General features: G+C 39.3%; 1 protein-coding gene across 3 annotated transcripts in view; it reads left to right on the forward strand.

The window, feature by feature from the left end:
• Window positions 1-19,875, forward strand: part of FBXL20 (F-box and leucine rich repeat protein 20) — a 79,029-nt gene that overhangs the window by 32,525 nt on the left and 26,629 nt on the right. For 2 of the 3 annotated variants that reach the window (XM_060781082.2, XM_060781085.2), the window contains one exon: window positions 10,207-10,268. In XM_060781082.2, coding sequence (XP_060637065.1) covers window positions 10,207-10,268 — 62 coding nt within the window. Of the gene's footprint in view, window positions 1-3,885; window positions 3,959-10,206; window positions 10,269-19,875 lie in introns of those variants that run through there. The other variant, XM_060781083.2, reaches the window with a different exon arrangement.

Here is a 19,875-nt window from a genome sequence, read left to right on the forward strand (position 1 = left end):
TCTATGTTATCATGAAGTGTGGATAACAGGGATTAATTAGTTGTTTGAACTTTGAAATGGTAAAAGCCAAAGTTGTGGCAAGGAAGCACAAAGTAAAGAGGAAGAAGCATCATTTTCTTCATTTATTTATTATTTATTTATTATTTATTTTTTGCATTTATTGACCGCCCCTCTCAGCCCGAGGGCGACTCGGGGCGGTGCACAACAACAAAAATAGACAGTGTACAATAAGCAGGACAGCACAAACCAGACAATACACACATAACATATTCTTATCCTAAAAATCCGCTTCGTCAAGTCCTGGGGTCATAGCCAAATTCATAGTCCTAGTTCGTTCCAGTGTCGTTCAGATACATTCAATTGAAGGCCTGCTCGAAGAGCCATGTCTTCAGGCCCCTACGAAAGGCCATCAAGGAGGGCGCCTGTCTAATTTCAACAGGGAGGGCGTTCCACAGCCGGGGGGCCACCACCGAGAAGGCCCGCTCTCTCGTCCCCGTCAAACGTGCCTGTGAGGCAGGCGGGACCGAGAGAAGGGCCCCCCCGGACGATCTCAAGGCCCTCGTGGGCTCATAGGCCGAGATGCGGTCTGCAAGGTATTTTGGGCCGGAACCGTTTAGGGCTTTGTAGGATAACACCAGCACCTTAAATTGGGCCCGGTAGCAAATCGGCAGCCAGTGGAGCTGGGACAGCAGGGGCGTTGTATGCTCTCTGCGTCCTGCTCCCGTTAACAACATGGCTGCCGCGCGTTGGACTAGCTGAAGCTTCCGGGCCGTCTTCAAGGGCAGCCCCACGTAGAGAGCGTTGCAGTAGTCGAGGCGGGATGTGACCAAAGCGTGTACCACCGTGGCCAAGTCAGACTTCCCAAGATACGGGCGCAGCTGGCGCACGAGCCTAAGCTGTGCAAATGCTCCCCTGGTCACCGCTGAAACCTGAGGCTCCAGGCTCAGCGATGAGTCCAGGGTCACACCCAAGCTGCGAACCTGCGCCTTCAAGGGGAGTGCGACCCCGTCCAGCACAGGCTGTAACCCTATACCCTGTTCGGCCTTGCGACTGACCAGGAGTACCTCTGTCTTGTCTGGATTTAGTTTCAGTTTGTTCGCCCTCATCCAGACCATTACAGCGGCCAGGCACCGGTTCAGGACTTCGACGGCCTCCTTAGTAGCAGGTGGGAAGGAGTGACAGAGTTGGACATCATCTGCGTACAGGTGACACCGCACCCCGAAACTCCGGATGATCTCACCCAGCGGCTTCATGTAGATGTTAAACAGCAAGGGGGACAGGATGGAACCCTGAGGCACGCCACAGATCAACGGCTGTGGCGCTGAACAGGAGTCCCCCAGCAACACCTTCTGAGTACGACCCTCCAGAAATGACTGGAGCCACTGCAGAGCAGTGCCCCCGAGACCCATCTCTGCAAGGCGCCCCAGAAGAATACCGTGGTCGACGGTATCGAAGGCCGCTGAGAGGTCCAGGAGCACCAACAGGGACACACTCCCCCTGTCTAGCTCCCGGCGCAGATCATCCACTAAGGCGACCAAGACCGTCTCGGTACCATGCCCCGGTCTGAAACCAGACTGTGCCGGATCCAGAATATCCGTGTCTCTCAAGAATACCTGGAGTTGTGAGGCCACCACGCTTTCCATGACTTTGCCCAAGAAGGGAAGATTGGAAACAGGCCGAAAGTTGTCCAATTTAGTGGGGTCGAGTGATGGTTTCTTCAACAGCGGCTTTACAACAGCCTGTTTTAGGCTCGCTGGAAACTTGCCTTCCCGAAGGGAGGCATTAACCACCACCGTTACCCACTCGGCCAATCCCCCTCTGGCCTCCTTCAGAAGCCAGGATGGGCAGGGGTCTAGGATGGACGTGGTGGGTCTCATTCCTCCAAGTATCTTGTCCACATCCTCGGGTTTCACAAACTGAAAAGAATCCAACAAAATCGGACAAGCAGGTGCTTGTGTCACATCCACAGAGACTGCATCTAATGTGGCGTCCAGCTCAACGCGGATCAAAGCGACTTTGTCTGCAAAGAACCGAGCAAATGCTTCACAGCGCGCTGCCGAGTTGTCAGGGCTCCCACCTGAAGTAGGGGGAGTTAAATAGGGGGAGTTGTACTCATTTCAGCCTCCCTCCCTCTCTTGCTCTCTCTCTTCATGAAGCCAAACATACCAGGAATATAAATAACACAAAATCAACTAACCCAGATGGCAATCTCCCAAAGCGGACAAGAGCATGAGGCATGGAGGCTGCTCTCTTGAAGCCCTAAAGCCTTGTACTCTGATGCTAGCACTACATGTGCCACTACCTCTTAATTCAAAACACTGCTCATATGTCAAACTGAGCGACTTTAACTCAAAATGTTCTTAAATTCTTAAAAGTCGAGGTTTTACTGTATGCACAATACGTATATTTCACATAATTACATTTACCTTTCTCATCTACCGTATCTCTCCAGTGAGGTGGAAGTACTCTGGTGTAGGTGATCTTTAAACTCTTATGACATTTGCCACTTATGGTAAATTGGCCACACACCATGGAATCTAAATAGTTAGGAAAGCAGAAACTAAGGGCCCTTTCACACAGCTATATGACCCTGGATATCAAGGCAGGTAATCCACAATATATGCTTTGACTGGATTATTAGAGTTCACACTGCTATGTAATTCGATTCAATGTGGATTTTATACAGCTGCATGGAAAAGGCCCAAATTAGTTTCTTTTTGGATTAAACAGAACTGAAGTGTATTCACTGCTGGCCACTTTCACAACTTTCTTTTGTACAAATTAACTGGATTTTGAACAAGGTTGCTGGAAAACCGCCTCTTCATTTAAATTTTATTTCTAAGAATTGTTAAATTTTCAACTCAAGAAAATTTATCTGACCAGATATCCTTCGCAATCTTGTTCTTCAGTGGAATTGCTATATAATGTCAAGATCTTCTTCCCAGGCTAGCCGTGTGTACTGGTTGTTCATTTTTTGCATTAATCCTTTTAATCACAAGGACCTGTTTGAACTTTTTAAATGAAATAAGAGCCCAGATTATCTCATCTGAGAATCAGTTGAGTTTGCTAGCAAATCAGTCTGTTTTGACCTTGCTCAGGCCAGAGCTGTGAGTGTGCCATACTTCTCTACACCACATAGTGTAAAAAACAACTTTTGCTCACTCCATAAATTGCAGTGTGACTTCAAGGTGTTTCCAAATTACAGCAGCCTTGAAACAAACCTATCATGAGGTTTTCTTGGCCAGATTTGTTCAGAGGAGATTGTTTTTGCCTTCCTCTGCGACCAAGAAAGTGTAAGTTGCTCAAGGCCATCCAGTGGATTCAAATCTTGGCGTCTACAATTGTAGTCCAAAGCTCAGACCACTCTAGCATGCTGGCCTAAATGTACAGGGCTTATCCGGGAACTGAATATGGGACATTGCAATCAGAGGTATCTGCAAATAAGACTGGGAAAGATTCCTGCTTCCTACCAACTAACAGCTTCCTATAGGACCAAGAGAAATACTGAAGATGTTGAGTCATGGCCCTAGTGCATTGCTGTTCAGAATTTTGAAAGCACCTCTATAAATACACCAAAATCCAAAATACAAAGAGAGTGATACATTTGTTGGCCAACCAAAATACATTTAAAATGTCATAGAAGAAGAACTTTATTTTTCTACCCCGCCTCCATCTCCCTGAAGGGACTCAGGGCAGCTTACATGGGGCCAAGCCCAGGGAACAAACAATTAAAAGTAGAGCAATAACAAAATGCAACAGGTTTTGAAGCTGCTCTGGCTTTTTAATCAGGCAAAATATGTTTTTAATCATACAAGAGAAGAAATGTGGCAGTGGTAGAGCTGAAGATCTCATTTCGTATCAGATGTTTCTGTTGTTGTTCTGTAGGGATCTCATTAGAGGCAGAAGCTAACTGAGACAACACCTGAAACAATGAAGTTAAAGAGGTTCCTGTTTTTAGGTTAGATATAATCTAATTTGATTATGTAATTTTTGTTTAATTTTATAATTCGCGGTTAGATGTTGGTTTACTTTGAGATTTGGGTGGGTCGTTATTGTATTTGTGATATGGCTGTTTTAAAGGCATTTAATGTTTGCTTTCGTGTTTGTGATAGCTGGAATCCACCCTGAGTCCCCTCGGGGAGATAGGGCGGAATACAAATAAAGTATTATTATTATTATTATTATTATTATTATTATTATAGATTGTTTTGAGAATGAAATGTGTTACATTATTCAAAAGAAACACAATTCTGATTGACACCCTCTTCCTATTTTCTCACCAATTTTTCCATTTTAAGAGTATTTTCTTTAAGGACAGATCTGTACAACAACACTGCCACATTCGTTAACTCTAGACATCTGTTTGAATTTTGTTTCATTTCTTAACAGAATCAAAACTTGTTTGCTTCAGTATTGCAAAGTCAATATACTTTGTCTTCTCGTGGAAAGATACACAGAAACACTTGATAAATTGGATCAAATTGATTGAGAAGTGGAATGATACAATTGTACAAATACACTGTTCATTGAGAAAAATAAACCCCTGGAGTGATAAATTAAGCTTTGGGCATGTTTTGAGAGGAGAGAATGTGTGTCAGTGGGAAATGCTGAAATTGTTTTGCTTTTGGTTTTTGAAAGAAGCATGGAGAGTCTAAACTTGACAATGCAAAATATAACAAAGTATCTAGAAGGATATAGCTCATTCAATCTCTGTCACAACTTATTACATTTTTATTCACCACAAAAGCACTTCTAGAAGCTTAAAAATAAAGAGAAGCAATGGAATAAATCTATTACCTTTCCTACAAATTATTACCTCCTTTCAAGGTTTGGGTGGAATTTCACAAGGAAGTGATGCATTTCACATCTACTTAGCTTCAGCAGCCATGCTATATCAAGTGCTGGTAAGACCACTATGCCAATCCATCAGTAGTTGTGACTAGGGGACTTGACCCTTTATACAGTTTTGTGTACACAGTAATGTGACACAGCACAATTATTTATTGCATATTTGACCAGTAGTTTTACCAGGCTGACCCACTGAAACCATGACTAACTTGCTTTAGTGTTTCTACTTTAAATATGATTACTGTATAAGCAAGGAAGAAACACGAATAAAACTGCTATGTAATGCATAGCACCTATGCGGCAATATATTTATTTTCTTAACATGACACATGACTGCATGCTTATGTTTCTGTCTTTTGGAACCATTTAACACTTCTAGCTGACTGTAAATTCCTCTTGTCTCCTTCACTTTCTACAAGGAGGGCCTAGCATTTTAAAGAATTGGAACTTAACTTACAGTTAGGATAGAAAACCTGCTGACAGAATGAGGGAAATAAATTAAGTTTATTTAATTATAATTTGCTATTTTATCTTAATTGGCATTCTATGGGTGATTTTTCTCAAACTCCTAATATGGTTTATGGTGGTGATGATGATGATGATGATGATGATGATGATGATGATGTTGCCTGCTTCTCCTAAAAGCTTCAGGAGAAATGTACAAACATAAAACACATACAATAATATAAATAGATAAAAACACATAGTTATTTAAACATAAACTAAACACAGGGTACAAAATCAACATATAGCAGTAATAGAATGTAAATTCAAAACCCATGATTCAGAGTTGACTGGGTAGGCCTGCCAGAAGTCATCATTTCAATGTAAGAAACAAATAAAAATATGCCAAATGTAACGTGGTAAATTACTTAAAAGAAAATGAGGATATGGATAGCACAAATCTGCAATGTCATTGAGTGTAGCTGCCATAGCTTTTGGTACATCTTCAGCGAATGTGTATAGAACTATAAGAGTAGTGGGAGGAAGATAGATTGATGGATGAGAGAAAACTATAGATTGATGGATGGAGAGAAAACTATTGGGTGACACATGCCTCATAAATTTCCACAGGTCCTTCCAACTTTCTATTTTAGGAGTGCAAGTTGGAAATAATGTTAAAATAACAGCCAGCACTACTTAACTTACCCAATGGAGAACATTTTCTGTGTGAGCCAGCTTTTGTGGAATAAACAGTATGGTCCAGGAAATAGCTTAATCTGGAACAACTATCAACAGAGGTCTAAACCAGTTGATAATTCTTCCTAGAGTAGTTCTGATGCTGCTAGCAGAACATCAAGAAAACCCAAAGTGCTCTTTCAGCAGGCACCAGCCAGTCCCTCTGCAATGCCAGAAATATAGCTTAATAGTGTAGCATTAGAAAACGTTGACCACCTTGGCAGCCACCTCTCCACAAAAGTCAACATCGACACTGAAATACAACACTGTCTGAGCTCTGTGGGTGCAACATTTTTCTCAATGAAGCAGTGAGTGTTTGAAGATCGTAAGGGTATCAGGATGCTAGTTTATTAAAACTATTGTGCTCCCAACCCTATTATACGCCACGAAACCAGGACCGTATACAAACCACGGCTAACTTCTGGAACAATTTCATAAGCATTGCCTCTGAAAAGTCATGCAAATCTCTTGGAAAGACAGGTGGACAAATGTCAGCATTCTGAAAGAAGCAAAGATCACCAGCATTGAAGAGACAGTGCTCTGCCATAAACTTTGCTGGACTGGCCATGTGGTCTTCCAAAGCAGTTACTCTACTCTCAACTCAAGAATGGAAAACGGAATGTTCATGAACAGGAAAAAAGATCTAAAGATGGGCTTAAAGCTAACTTTAAAAATTGTGGTATAGACACCAAGAACTGAGAAGCCCTGGCCCTTGAGCGCTCTCACTGGAGGTCAGCTGTGACCAGCAGTGCTGTGGAACTTGAAGAGGCACAAATGGAAGGCGAAAGGGAGAGGGGAGAAACGTGTTAAGAGGAAAGCACATCAAGCCAACTCAGACCTGGACCACCTTCTATCTGAAAACCGATGTCCTCACTGCAGAAGACAGCCAAATCAAGAACAGGTCTCTACATTCACCTACGGACCTACCACCAATACCCTACACTTGAAAGGCAATCATACTCTGACATGAGGGATCGCCAATGTAACAGCAACTTGAAGGCCACACACAGAATCAGATATGATTGTGGGAACACTGCAGATATCTGCAGAAGTGTTTGTGAGAATAGAATCAAGGGTATTCTACAAAACTGAAATACACAGACCCAGAAAGCAGAACTTAACATAAAAAGAACATTTGTTTGGGGACATTGGCATATCTTCTTTTCTGGAAACTATTTCTGAGTACTAAAAATAATACCACTATTCTTCAGAAATAAAACCAGAATAAACCTTGTTATGAAACTCAAATTAGGAAGTACTGAATGAAAACAAGCATTTATTTTTTTTTTAGCAACGGGGCCTATCATTAATGATACTGTGAGGCAATTTTCTCCTGTAATAACAAAATAGTCTGCACTTGAAGGTTTCTCCCAATAAGAGGTCAGTGTGTTTGCCAGCTCCTTCACAGACAACCACAGCATGTCATTTGGATGTTGCAGTAGTTTTTGCAATCAGATTTCCCCAAATGATTATTAATTGTTAATTAGCTTTCTATCAGCAGCCTGACTAGAAATAACTGAGGTAGGGGTATGGTTTAGTCTGTTAAATGGTGTCAGCATTCATTGGATGGCAGGCCTTTCTACCAATTTTAACTTGATGCAAAAGTCATCTCCAGTAATATTTTGTTTAGCATGGAAATGCAAAGTACGAGTAGTGTTATAATCACACTATAATCAAAAGCTTGGATTCCCATGACACATCAGTCTTGTCTGTCCAGGTACACCTCTCTCCCCAGAAGCTATGATGCCTTAGCATTACAGCACCTTCAATTTTTTTGCTATATTTTTACCTGGCTGATTTGGAAGAGGGCATGCAGCAAGGCTCAACCTTGGATGGACCACACAGGTAGAGTCAGCAGCTATTGGAAGTGACATTTCTGTATATCATACCCCCATCTACATTGGCCATTTAATGCAGTTCAAAGCTAGCTTCAAACTGTGACTGCCAGACAACACCCACTCACAAAAGCATATGAAAGAAAACCCTTAATGTGCATCAGTGCTCTGTGGTTTGTGTAAACATCTGTGCCTCCCACTGATTCCAGTATTTCCTATGTAATCATCTGCATAGTAAAACCACTTTCTTCAATAATGGTTTGAAACTATATTAAATGGTCAGTGTAGATGGGACCCATGACTAACTTCAGGTCATCCTTTAAAAAAAATACCGAGTTTTGTCCATTTTTAAAGTGGGAACGGTAATAATTTCCACTCTGGATAACTTGATATATATTGCTGGAATGCAGCTGGTTGAGCCCAGAGATAAACTTCAGTTACATCTGTCCATGATGTGTACCACAGTTGAAGCTGCCAAACAAAACATACTCCTAACAGCCATATTTATCAAACCTTTACGCACCACATGTATGTCCGTATTGTGGCAGCTCAAATATCTTGTGAATTAATTCACAAAGTATCTACAGACTCATAATTGCTCTGAAGCAACATCACACCAAAACAGGATGCTACCTTTTTTTAGCATATCCCCACCAGGAGCTATTGGCCAAAGTATGTTTGAGGTCAGTGACGTCAAAGGGTTTTTCCAGGGTTGACTTTGGTTGGGTTCCCTTTCTTCCATGTCCTTAATACAAACTGTACCTTTTTCTTTCACAGACTATATGGCAAATAATGTGTTCTATAAAGTCCAGTGCAAAGATTGCTGACATTGTTTCTTATGTTTGTATTCTTCTTTGACATTGGGGAGCTCTGGATGATTTCTCTTGCTGTTCTGTGATGAAATCTCTCTGGTTGTCTCCACCAGGTCGGCCTGTCATGATATCATAAAAAGATAATAACAAAGTAGGCAGCAGTCCACAAATGTTTATTCTAATTATTGCTTTTTACCAGATGGTCCCAACAGTACTAGTGCATTCCTTTATGTCTTAAACACGCCAGCTTCTTTGCATTGTGTTCCCACCAAAGAGTGGCATGGAATTTGCTTGTCTGCCCCAATGTGTTATATTGTATGGGACACAATTTTTTTTTAAAAAAGGAAAATTTTCAAATCCATTAGAGTTTTATTCTGTTTCCAGGTTATGTTATTTCATGAGAAATAAAATCTCATAGATTGGTATAGACTAATTCTCCATTAAGGTTGAAGCCATCAAATAATGGGATGCCTAGGAAATGGTCCTAAAAACCTGACGGCTTGCTAGTAGTCTGTGTGCACCACTACTCCTTGATTGGGTGCTGTCTCATCTGGTTACAATTATCAGATCCACAGTGAATACGATGACTGGGGATAAATATTACTGTTAGTTTAACATAGCTAGAAACCAGGTTGTTCATGGCTGATGCAGACATTTTTTGTGCTAGAAGGACCCATTTTCTAACTTGGCATGGGTATAATTATTTATATTCCTATATCTGCCCTACCTTTCTTCCATTCTGAAAACTTACATTGGGTACTCATCCAGACACTGAACAGACACAGATCTGCTTATGTTCAATATGATTTGTACATTGTGGGTATTCAAATCATGAAGTAGCTGGGCTTGAAAAGACCTTTCCTGAAACTACTGAATAGTCAGAGATGGAATGTTTTGTTTAACATTATATACTCGAGGAGTTAGCAGTGTTATTTGAATACAGATGCACAACTGTCTGTAGATCCCTTGAAAAAAAATAAATGCTTCATAAGCAGAGAGTACAAACAAACAGGCATCAATCCAGGATGACTCAAGCAAATGATTTGAGCTCCATACTTCCAGGGGGCGGACTCACCCAGGGGAACAGTTATATCCTTAAGAAAAACAGAACTCATTCAGCTGATCTAATAAAAAGAAAACATTATTTGGATTCAGGTCTGCTCACCTCAGGCTGTATCTACAGATCTGTGTCTGGTAGACAATTGTGTTCCAGCAAGAGTGATCTTGAAGGAGCTGGGGGTGGTGACGGCCGACAGGGAGCTCTGGCGTGGGCTGGTCCATGAGGTCACGAAGAGTCGGAAATGACTGAACAAATGAATGACAAATCAAAGTGTGAAAATATTGATTTTTTTAGGAATAGTTTTCCTTATTCCACTACCTGTTTTGAAATATCAAAATAAACTCAAAAAATTAAGTGTAATTGATTCAAAAGGAGATTTTCTCTTATGAGGGTGGTGTACAAACTTTGCTTGTAAGAGCTATTGGTCCATAATAAAAAGGCTAAATGTGTGTTGTTGCTTTTTCTCTTGCAGATGTTCTCAAACAATGATGAGGCTGCAATCAACAAAAAGCTTCCCAAGGAACTGCTGCTTCGGTAAGTTGTCTTCTGGTTTATTTAAATCTAGAGCAGAAGTATGAATGATGTTTGAGTCAGCAGAGATCTTAGACTACACTTAACAACAACCTGAATTCTGCAACCTTGAAAGCTGAATTCTGTAAATACTAAAAATGTTGCAAAATTGTGCAAGTATTTCCCAGAACTTTGGGTCTGTTAGTTGAGTTTGTTGTGTAGACATTTTGTCTATACAAGATGTTCTAGGCACTTGGAGAAATGGCATACTACATTTCTCCAATTTCCATAAATAATGAGATGTTCCAGTATGGCAGATTCTTGATTTAATTTTCTTTCAGTCAAAGAGAGCACTCAATATTACAAATGTACAAGGGGAAATTTTAGGAAACAGACTCCTATGCATAACCCAGCACAACGGTTAATCCTGCTTCAGATTCTTCAAAAAGGGGCAGTTTACATTTTTGAATTTCTGTATGAATAACTTTAAACTTGCTGGAGCCTTTTTTATATTCTTCTCACTGACTTCCAAAAGCACATGAAATGGGATTTTAGTTATCCATGAATACAGTATGGCTTCCACATACAAAGCGGATATATCCCTGAACTTCCCATAGATACATGAAACGGCAGAATAGTGTGCTGAGTGTGCTCTTTTGTCACACTCAGAAAGAAAATATAGCATTCAGTATTCTCTGACCAGCTCCACTCGCCTTCTTCTTTGTGAAGGGGAAAGTAGTTGAAGTTACTCTGCTATGTCACCTGAGGAAAAGAAAACTGGCATCTTGATCTCATTTATTGTTGAATAAATGATCACGATTTAAAGCTAAACTAAGAATTAAAGCAAGGGCCTTTGAAACCAAACTTTCAGGTCCCTTTCGACACCCAATTCCTCTCAGTCTGTTTTTAACAGTATTTTATATCAATATACTGCTGCTTTCCTCTTAAGGGAGCAAAGAAATTGTTACTTGCACAGTCTGCATGTATAGTAAAATTTTAGATTTATTCCTCTCATTTGCTTAGAGGCCATCTAAATTATTTACCAAGATGCACTACCGTTAAAGAATTTACAGCCAAAGAGGTATAACAGACTTCTCATAAAGACATACATACATGCAGAGTTTTCCTACTGTGACTTCTTTTGACAGTGTTCACTGAGAACAGGGATTTGTTCAACTCCAGTACTCTACAATAGGACTTCTTAAACCTTTCCACTCACAATCCCTTTATAAAATAGATATAGAAATCAAACATTTGCTGATGACAATTCAGCATTTTCAAGGCTTGCTAAACAGGCTGATTTTCCTTTTTATGAAGTACATCTGAAGCATCTTCTGCAGAGTCCTCTGTAAACACTGCACAACAGATTAATGCTGTCTGAAACAGCCACCTGGTAACATTCAGAAAACATTTACTGCTGCCAAATTTTTGAGACCTAACATTGAGCTAAGGACCATTTGAGGTCAGGAACCACAGTTTAAGAAGCAGTGCTCTAGAGCACACTATCTCTTATACAGAGCTCCCATATGATTGGGACTAAATAGTGTCCCAATAGGAAACCAAATACTTGATACTACAGCATATAATTACTAAAGGAATATGTGTCCCATGCAGTTGAAGTGCAGACTGGCCTGGAATCAGTTCATGCTTGAAGAAGGCATCTTGAAACAGGCTGTTTCAGCCTATGCCACAATAAATTGGTTACTTTTGGTTTAGAGTACTGCAGTATTCCTTACTCTCTTAGAATAATAATACAACAAAGCTACTCTTTTGAAATCCTTCTTAACAGAGCTGTACATCTAACATTCTGCCAAACTTTATTTTTAAACAAATAGGCAGATTTATAAAAAGTGTACGTATGTAACTATATAAGGTATGTTAGAATTGGAAAAAATAGTAATAACAAATTCTGTGTTGTGCATACTGTGGAAATCCATTAATCTAGATCGGGAGGTTGTCTTTGAAAGGGATCCTTATCAAAGGGGCTCTCTTGGAAAAGGGCATCAATTTCTAAAAGACAAAGATGAGTGTGTTTTCATGCAGCTTTGCTGTTTAAGTTCTTGTTCCCTTGTTTCCCCATCCCAAAGAATGTAGTATTTACATCCTGTGTACGGGGGTGTTGAGTGAAAAGCATTTCTTCTTCAGTTCTGTTTCATTAGCATGAACAGCAGGCGATTTTTGACCATGGTAACTTTTTGTTGGGATCCCTGCACTGTGGCTAGCATTGAAATCTTGTTTGCCCCCCCCCCCCCCCCAGCTGCCATTTCATTACAAACTAAAAGTCCAAGGAGGTGAAAATACGAGATAAGAATACCATACCAACACTTATCTCCATTTCCATCTCTTTTTGTCTCTCGTATACTAAAAAATACATGGCTGCCACACAATTGTGAAAGGTAGTGGTAGGGTACATAACATTTAATTTTTCTTATGCCAACTGTGAAACAGATTTGGAGCCTACTTTCCTACCAATTAACCTAAGAACTCTGATTTATAGGATAATCTGAGTTGTCGGTCTATGAGCAACCACAAAACAACACTCTCCTTTAATGGGGATTTACCTCTTTTCAACCCACTATTTACTCTTTCTACCTCATGAAAAACAGTGCTTACATTCGTTTAGCGTTGTGGGTCAATACAAAAACCTTCCTTGCTCACATATTATTTGTTTGCTCTTTTGTTGCTATTGGTAACACTGTGACTTGGGTGGATCTGGTATGCTGCTTCCTTGGAAAGAATTATTACTCTTTCTGGGATAAAATACCAGTTATATTCTTCATATAGAGAATTGTCTCCCATTTCAGTGCATGGCATTTGATGAAAACATTTCGTTTCTATTATGGGAAATAGTTTAAGCTATGATTATTGGGAGTTTCCAATTTGGGTAAAGTGAGGTGAGTACAGTCCTCATCTGAACTTTTCAAGAAATTCCTTTATCATTATGTATGTATTAAGGCTGTTTTCTCTTGGCTTTAAATATAGTTTTGCTGTATTATGTAGAAGGGTTTTGTTGTTTATCTTAACCTGATAGTATTGCTGATCAACTGGCCTTGTGATTGAAAGAGAATTTTATCCTTATAACCAGGTCCTGCATCGTTTGCATTGTTGCATTGTTTAGTTGGTGTGCTTTCCATTCTTCCCTATACTTGGGGTTTTTGTATTATTGTATAGTGGGTCCCATTCAAACCCATGCTTTGTCGAACAAGTGTCTTTCATACAACCATCAACCATTACAATATGTCAACTGAAGTATGAGAATAAAGAAACCTGTGCACCAGAGATTTTTTCTTTTCTTCCAGTGTTGCTCCATTTTTGTCTCATTTTACCTTGGGCTATGTATGAAAGAGAAAAATATACCATAATTAAATGGTAGAGCATATGCTTTGCATGTAGAAAATCCTGGTTCAGTATCTGTCACCTGCAGGTAAAGAAAAGGAAGAAATCTTGAAACCATTGGCAATCAGTATTGATAGTCCTGGATTAAAAGAATAAATGTTCAGACTATGAAAAGTGTTACTGTTATTTATTAACTTATATCCTGCTTTTCTCCCCCATTGGGGATTTAAAGCGGCTAACAACAAGGTATAAAACATACAGTTACATTAGGACAAGTATCCTTCTTGGTAGTCTGCTTTTTCTTAAGGTGCTGATTCAGCAAATGTTAATATACATCAGTGGTTCTGAACCTTCCTAATGCCACGACCCCATAGTATAGTTTCTCATGTTGTGGTGACTCTCAACCGTAACATTATTTTCGTTACTACTTCATAACTGCAATTTTGCTACTGTAAATATCTGATATGCAGACAAATGCCCAATACGCCAAACTTTGATTACTGGTGGAGTTGGGGGGATTGATTTTGTCATTTGGGAGTGTTGGAGTTGCTGAGATTTATAGTTCACCTAAAATAAAAGAGCCTTCTGAACTCCACCATTGATAGAATTGAATCAAACTTGGCACACAGAATTCCCATGAGCAAGAGTAAATACTGAGAGGGTCCGGTGGACATTGACCTTGAGTTTTTGGAGTTGTAGTTCACCTACATCCAGAGAGCACTGTGCATGCAAACAATGATGGATCTGGATCAAACTTGGCACGAATACTCAAATGTGAACACTGGAGGAGTTTGAGGAAAATAGATCTTGACATTTGGCAGTTGTAGTTGCTGGGATTTATAGTTCACCCACAATGAAATAACCTTCTGAACCCACCAATGATAGAATTGGACCAAATTTCCCACACAGAACCCCCATGACCAACAGAAAGTACGATGTTTTTGGATGGGCTTTGGTGACCCCTCTGACACCCCCTCATGACCCCCACAGGGGTCCTAATCCCCAGGTTGAAAAACACTGATATACACTTACAGAACAAAAGGCAAAGATAAAAAAAATATTAAAAGGCTATGATAATTGAGAAGGTTACAGTATTTTCTATTGGGTTAAAGGAAATCATTTTTGTTTAGTGGTAGAATATAAATATTACTATTTAAATGATGGTCAAATTCAAATGTTATACGTACTTAAAAAACACTCCTTTAGTCACTGTTTCTGGTAGAGATATCGATTCTGTGTAGCTGTAGGGTGGCATGCACTATATTATATAAAATAATTCTTGCAATCAAGGAATTCTTGATTTGTCACATGGAATATTTTATGTTGTTTTAGAAAGAAGTGTATGCTTTCTCAACTATAGAAGTATGCTTAATTAGATATGTATTTTCAGAAGTTCATGGATTACATAGTAACTGTTACTAGGGCTATGTTTTTGTTAGCTTATTGAGGCAAAACAACAAAAAGACTTTGTGGCACCTTAGAAATAACTGATTTTATTTGGCATGTGATGAGATGACTGCAATCCACAAAAACTAGCTACAAATAAAATATGTTGGTTTTTAAGTTGCACAATGCATTTTGCGATGTTATCTAGCTCAGAGGTGGTAATCACATTGTCTTTGCAGTCTCTGTGTTACAAATGCAGATATTTTGTCCACATGATTAGGATAAATTATACAGTCATGCAGTTCTTTGGTTGCATGCATAGTAATTGAATGAGTATAATCAGTTTGTGGAGTAACCCTGCTATCCACTTTTACTACATGTAATACTATGGTTGCAGGATTGATTGTGGTGGCAACACATAGTTGAAGTTAGTGTGTACATAGGCCTCATATATTCATCACTGAGGTATACCTAGTGTACTCTGTCAGTTAGGGCCATTTCTCAATTAACTGCATTTGAATGTATTTATATACATATTTGTAAAATTGTGGTGAAACTGTCATAATTAATTGTTAGTTAATTGATTAAATATGAGCTAATATTAAGTTCCAGAGGTCAAATCTTAAAGGCTAACAATTTGGCACTTTTTCAAGATAGCAGTTTGCATTGTCAGATGCACTGAGTAATGACTCGGTTGGTGGTTGTACAAATGCTTGAGTGGGCAAATTGGTCTGTATATAATCATTGAGATGCGGGAAGGGGGGGGATACAAAAAGTTACAGATTCTGATTATTACCTTAGCAGCGATAAAGTAAAAGTCTCAGAAGTGATAACTCCAACAGTTAAACCACTACACCTCGAGAGCTCGATATCTGTAAAATGTTTTTTGTATTTAATGTAGAATATTTCACATTCATAAATTATATGAAAATAGGTTTAGCTCTCTAATCATAAATTATAGTTTTATAATTTGCCTTTTGTTTTCATGTTTATAAAGGGAACATGAATTGATTGTTTACATTTATTTGAATCCAAAGACTGATCCATATCAGTCAGAAATGCCAGTTTGCAAAGAGCTCTTGTAGCACTTTAGAGGCTAACAGAGAGAAAGAAGTTAGTAGCATTAGCTTTTATGGACTAACGGCCATGAGGGAGTAAACATGAAGGCTTGTTACCAACTTTCTCTCAGCTTCTAAGTTGGTACAAGAGCCCATTCATTGTATATATTTATTTGAATGACATCAAACCATTAGGGTTGCGATCTAAACAATTGACTAAAAATAGGGTGCCCATTGACTATCTTTAGTTAAATATAGTATCCATATATAGCTTCTCTCTACTATTGGTTCATTTACAAATGTAATTGTACAGAAGGAGAAAGACTTCTGTAGATAGACCAAATTATTTATTTATTCATTTATTTATTTATTTACTTTATTTGTATACCGCACTCTCTCAGCCCGTAGGCGACTCAGTGCGGTTTACAACCAAACCAATATACAAGTGCACAACATTAGTAATTAAAACAGTAACTAAGGCAACTACATCAATATAACAATACATCAGTACATCAATATATAATCATGGAGAGTGATACCATGCATCCACAAGGATTTCTGACTGTCCCAGTCACCCACACTACATAAGTGCTTTTTTGCAGTACAGGTGTTTGAATATACTTTTTTTTACTGTTCCCCCTGTTCTGTGGGTTGGGGCAACCTTGAAACCAAGCTGAGCTGTTCAGTCCCTCTCTCACCTGCTGTTCTGTCTCCAGATATTCCACCCTCCCCTAAAGTGAGCTATTTAAGTAGAGTCATTAAGCATCATAGGTCAGAAGGTTAATTATACATGCAAGGGATTGACATAGTATTAGTCTTAAAAACAGAGCTGGGGAAATAGCTAAAGGGAAGTCAGCCTTTGTGTCACTAATGTAGATCTCCCCCTCCTTCCTTCCTTCCTTTCTCTGGTGCACATGCGTGCACACACATTTTGCACTGCACTATACTTTCTCTGATCCCTCCCCTTCAGCATACTTAATGTATAGAGGAGATATGTTAATATGTCTCAGTGAAGTACATTTGATTTATACCTCCTAAAGGTAACTTTTAGATAAGCTTTGCAGATGGATAGACCAGGAAAAAAGGAAGCCACTATTGAAATGAGATTTAAAGGATTTTAGTTATTGATTCAGATGTAGTTGCTTTTATTCTTCTCCATCTTATCTTTGCCATCCTTCCTAAAAAGAAATAATGCCATAGTGCAAAGTCTCCCAGCTATTTATTAGAGATTCTATAACAGTATAGTCTGAGGTTCATGTACAGTCATAATACGTTCAAAATAAAATTGACCAAACATACATTGAAACCACCTTCATGTAGTCTGTATTTGAATCTGTTAAAATATGCTCACTCTTAACATTAGTAGTTTTCCACGAAAGCAAGTTTGCATTTGAGAAACAGCATGTCTTCAGTCTGAAACTAAACTGAAAAACAGTTTAGTCTTTTTTCATTCCAAAGAATATATACGGGCTTTGGGGAAAAAAGAAAAATAATATTATTCCTGAGTCTCATTTATTTGTGGTCAGCCCTGGAAGTTATATAGATAGAAGAGCTTTGTAATGTTCTTCATAACTTGGAAATGATGACAGATTTTTAATGAGAGAGAAAAAAACTTTTCCTGTATGCCTAGAAGTGTCCATTTTACTTCAGAAAGTATCAGACCTGAACCCAAGTGCAAAAATTATCTTGCCCCCTCCTTCCCTCACTGCCCCCTCCACATCATAATCTTCTCTATAAAACACATTTCTGTTGTAAAGAGAGGCTTTTGGATATTAGAAAGGAGAACAGATTGAGATAGCACTGAAGAGTTACTTTCTGTCCTATTTGGGAACACACAGCAGATACATTCAGTTTAGGCCAAGATCCTAAATACTACGAGCACCTGAATATAATCCTAAATATACACCTGAAGGTAGCAGATTCCTTCTGATTTTGGAAGCTAAGCATGGTTAGGCTTGGTTAGTACTTAGATGGAATACCAGCATGGAATACCGGATTTCAAAGGAAGGCAGTAGTAAACCACCTTTGAGTATTCCCTGCCTAAGAAAACTCATGGGGATGCCGTAAGCCAGCAGGCTACTTGAAGGCACAAATTTATGGGGTTGCCATAAGTTGTCAGATTACTTGAAGGCACAAACATATATATAAATGTACACACTAACTAGGTCAAGTAGAGCCTTACCTACTAAAAGTGGGAGAGAAAGCTACGGTATGTTTGTGAGTGCGAAACAATTGGCTGCACTAGGAATTGCACTGAAATGTAATTGTTTGTGTAACTAGTTTTACCCAAGCATCATTCTCCACAGGACTCCATCCTAAACCAGTTTTTCTATTCTGGGTCCTTGCAGATATTCTGACTGTACTGGATTGTTAGTAGCTACCATTCAGCACATCTGGGGGCCCCCAATTTGGAGGGACAAGCCCAATCTTTGTACTATCGAAGGCATTCATGGCCAGAATCACTGCGTTGTTGTAGGTTTTTCGGGCTATATGGCCATGTTCTAGAAGCATCTATGGCAGGCATCCTCAGAGACCTCACAACCTCTGAGGATGCCTGCCATAGATGGAGGCAAAACGTCAGGAGAGAATGCTTCTACAACATGGCCATATAATCCGAAAAACCTACAACAGCCCAATCTCAATCTTCTTGATGGTGCAAAAGGAGTAAGGTGTGCAGTTTCCAAGTAGTTTAGTGTATATAATGCATCAAAGTTGACCACAGCTCAATTAAATGTTTCTGAATTATTCCTTGATAATGCCTGGATTTCAGCAGACATCTGAGATAGTCCTGTCCCATTGTAACCATATCTACATTCATCCTGATAAGGAGTAAAAATCTGATAATACTGGGGGAGTGGGGCATTTTGGCAAATAGGACCAGATCTAGGAGGTATGGAATTGTATAATCCTCTTTTAGCTCCATAGTCAGGGAATGCCATCTAATTCCATTCTCATTCACATCTGGTTCAGGTTGGCAAAGAGAAGCTGTGTCATCAGTTCCTTCTTTCTGGAGCATGTAATGAAACAATGCCTCTAAGCTCCTCTGACTTAGCTAAGAGAGTATTCATACTGAGCTTTTAGTCAGCTTTCAGTGCTGTTTTTAGTCCTGGGCCTGTTCCTATTATTGGAAAAAATTCAGGGATTTTTTAACCGAAAGGACTGTGTTTTAACTGTGGAAATTATGCTATGATGCTTACCTGGAGACATTAGAATCAAATTCATAGCTAATTATGGGTTTTTAAAGGCCTGTTGCTATTTCTTTTCTAAGAGTTGGATATAGCCCTTCTCAGAGAGAAAAGAAGTGGAATTCCAACAGTGACTCTGTCAGAAGACACTTGTGTAGGGAGCCGGTCAGTTCAAGTTATACAAGCATGACTTGATGTAGCAGCAAGAAAATAAAACTCTCTTTATGTACTTTGGAAGCTAAGGGGGAAGGGCAGTGTGCCTGATACAGTTCTGTAAGAACCACATGGTAAAGAGCAGGATGTGATGCTGGGTAAAGAAATCAGCTTCCTTAAAACCTCAACTTTTGTTGACAAAGTGTGTTTATGCAGTATATATTGGTTTTGAAAGTGGCTATTAATACTCCTGCTAACTATCTGTTAATACCAACTGAAAAACTGAAAGAGATCTGAATAAGATTTCCATTGGTTGGAGATGAATTGTTAATCTTCTGCATGTTTCCCTGCTAACTATAGAATATTCTACAAAGCCAAAAACGAGGTAATAGCCTACATTTTACATGTATGGTAGTATTATTTGACAATAAAGGCCCAGGTAAGGGCTCCCTACCTTCCTAATATGTAAGGATGTAACTATATGATCTGTTCCTTTGTTTCCCCCTCTCATTT

The sequence above is a fragment of the Anolis sagrei genome, chromosome 6 (assembly GCF_037176765.1).
Source record: "Anolis sagrei isolate rAnoSag1 chromosome 6, rAnoSag1.mat, whole genome shotgun sequence".
Lineage (NCBI taxonomy): Eukaryota > Metazoa > Chordata > Lepidosauria > Squamata > Dactyloidae > Anolis > Anolis sagrei.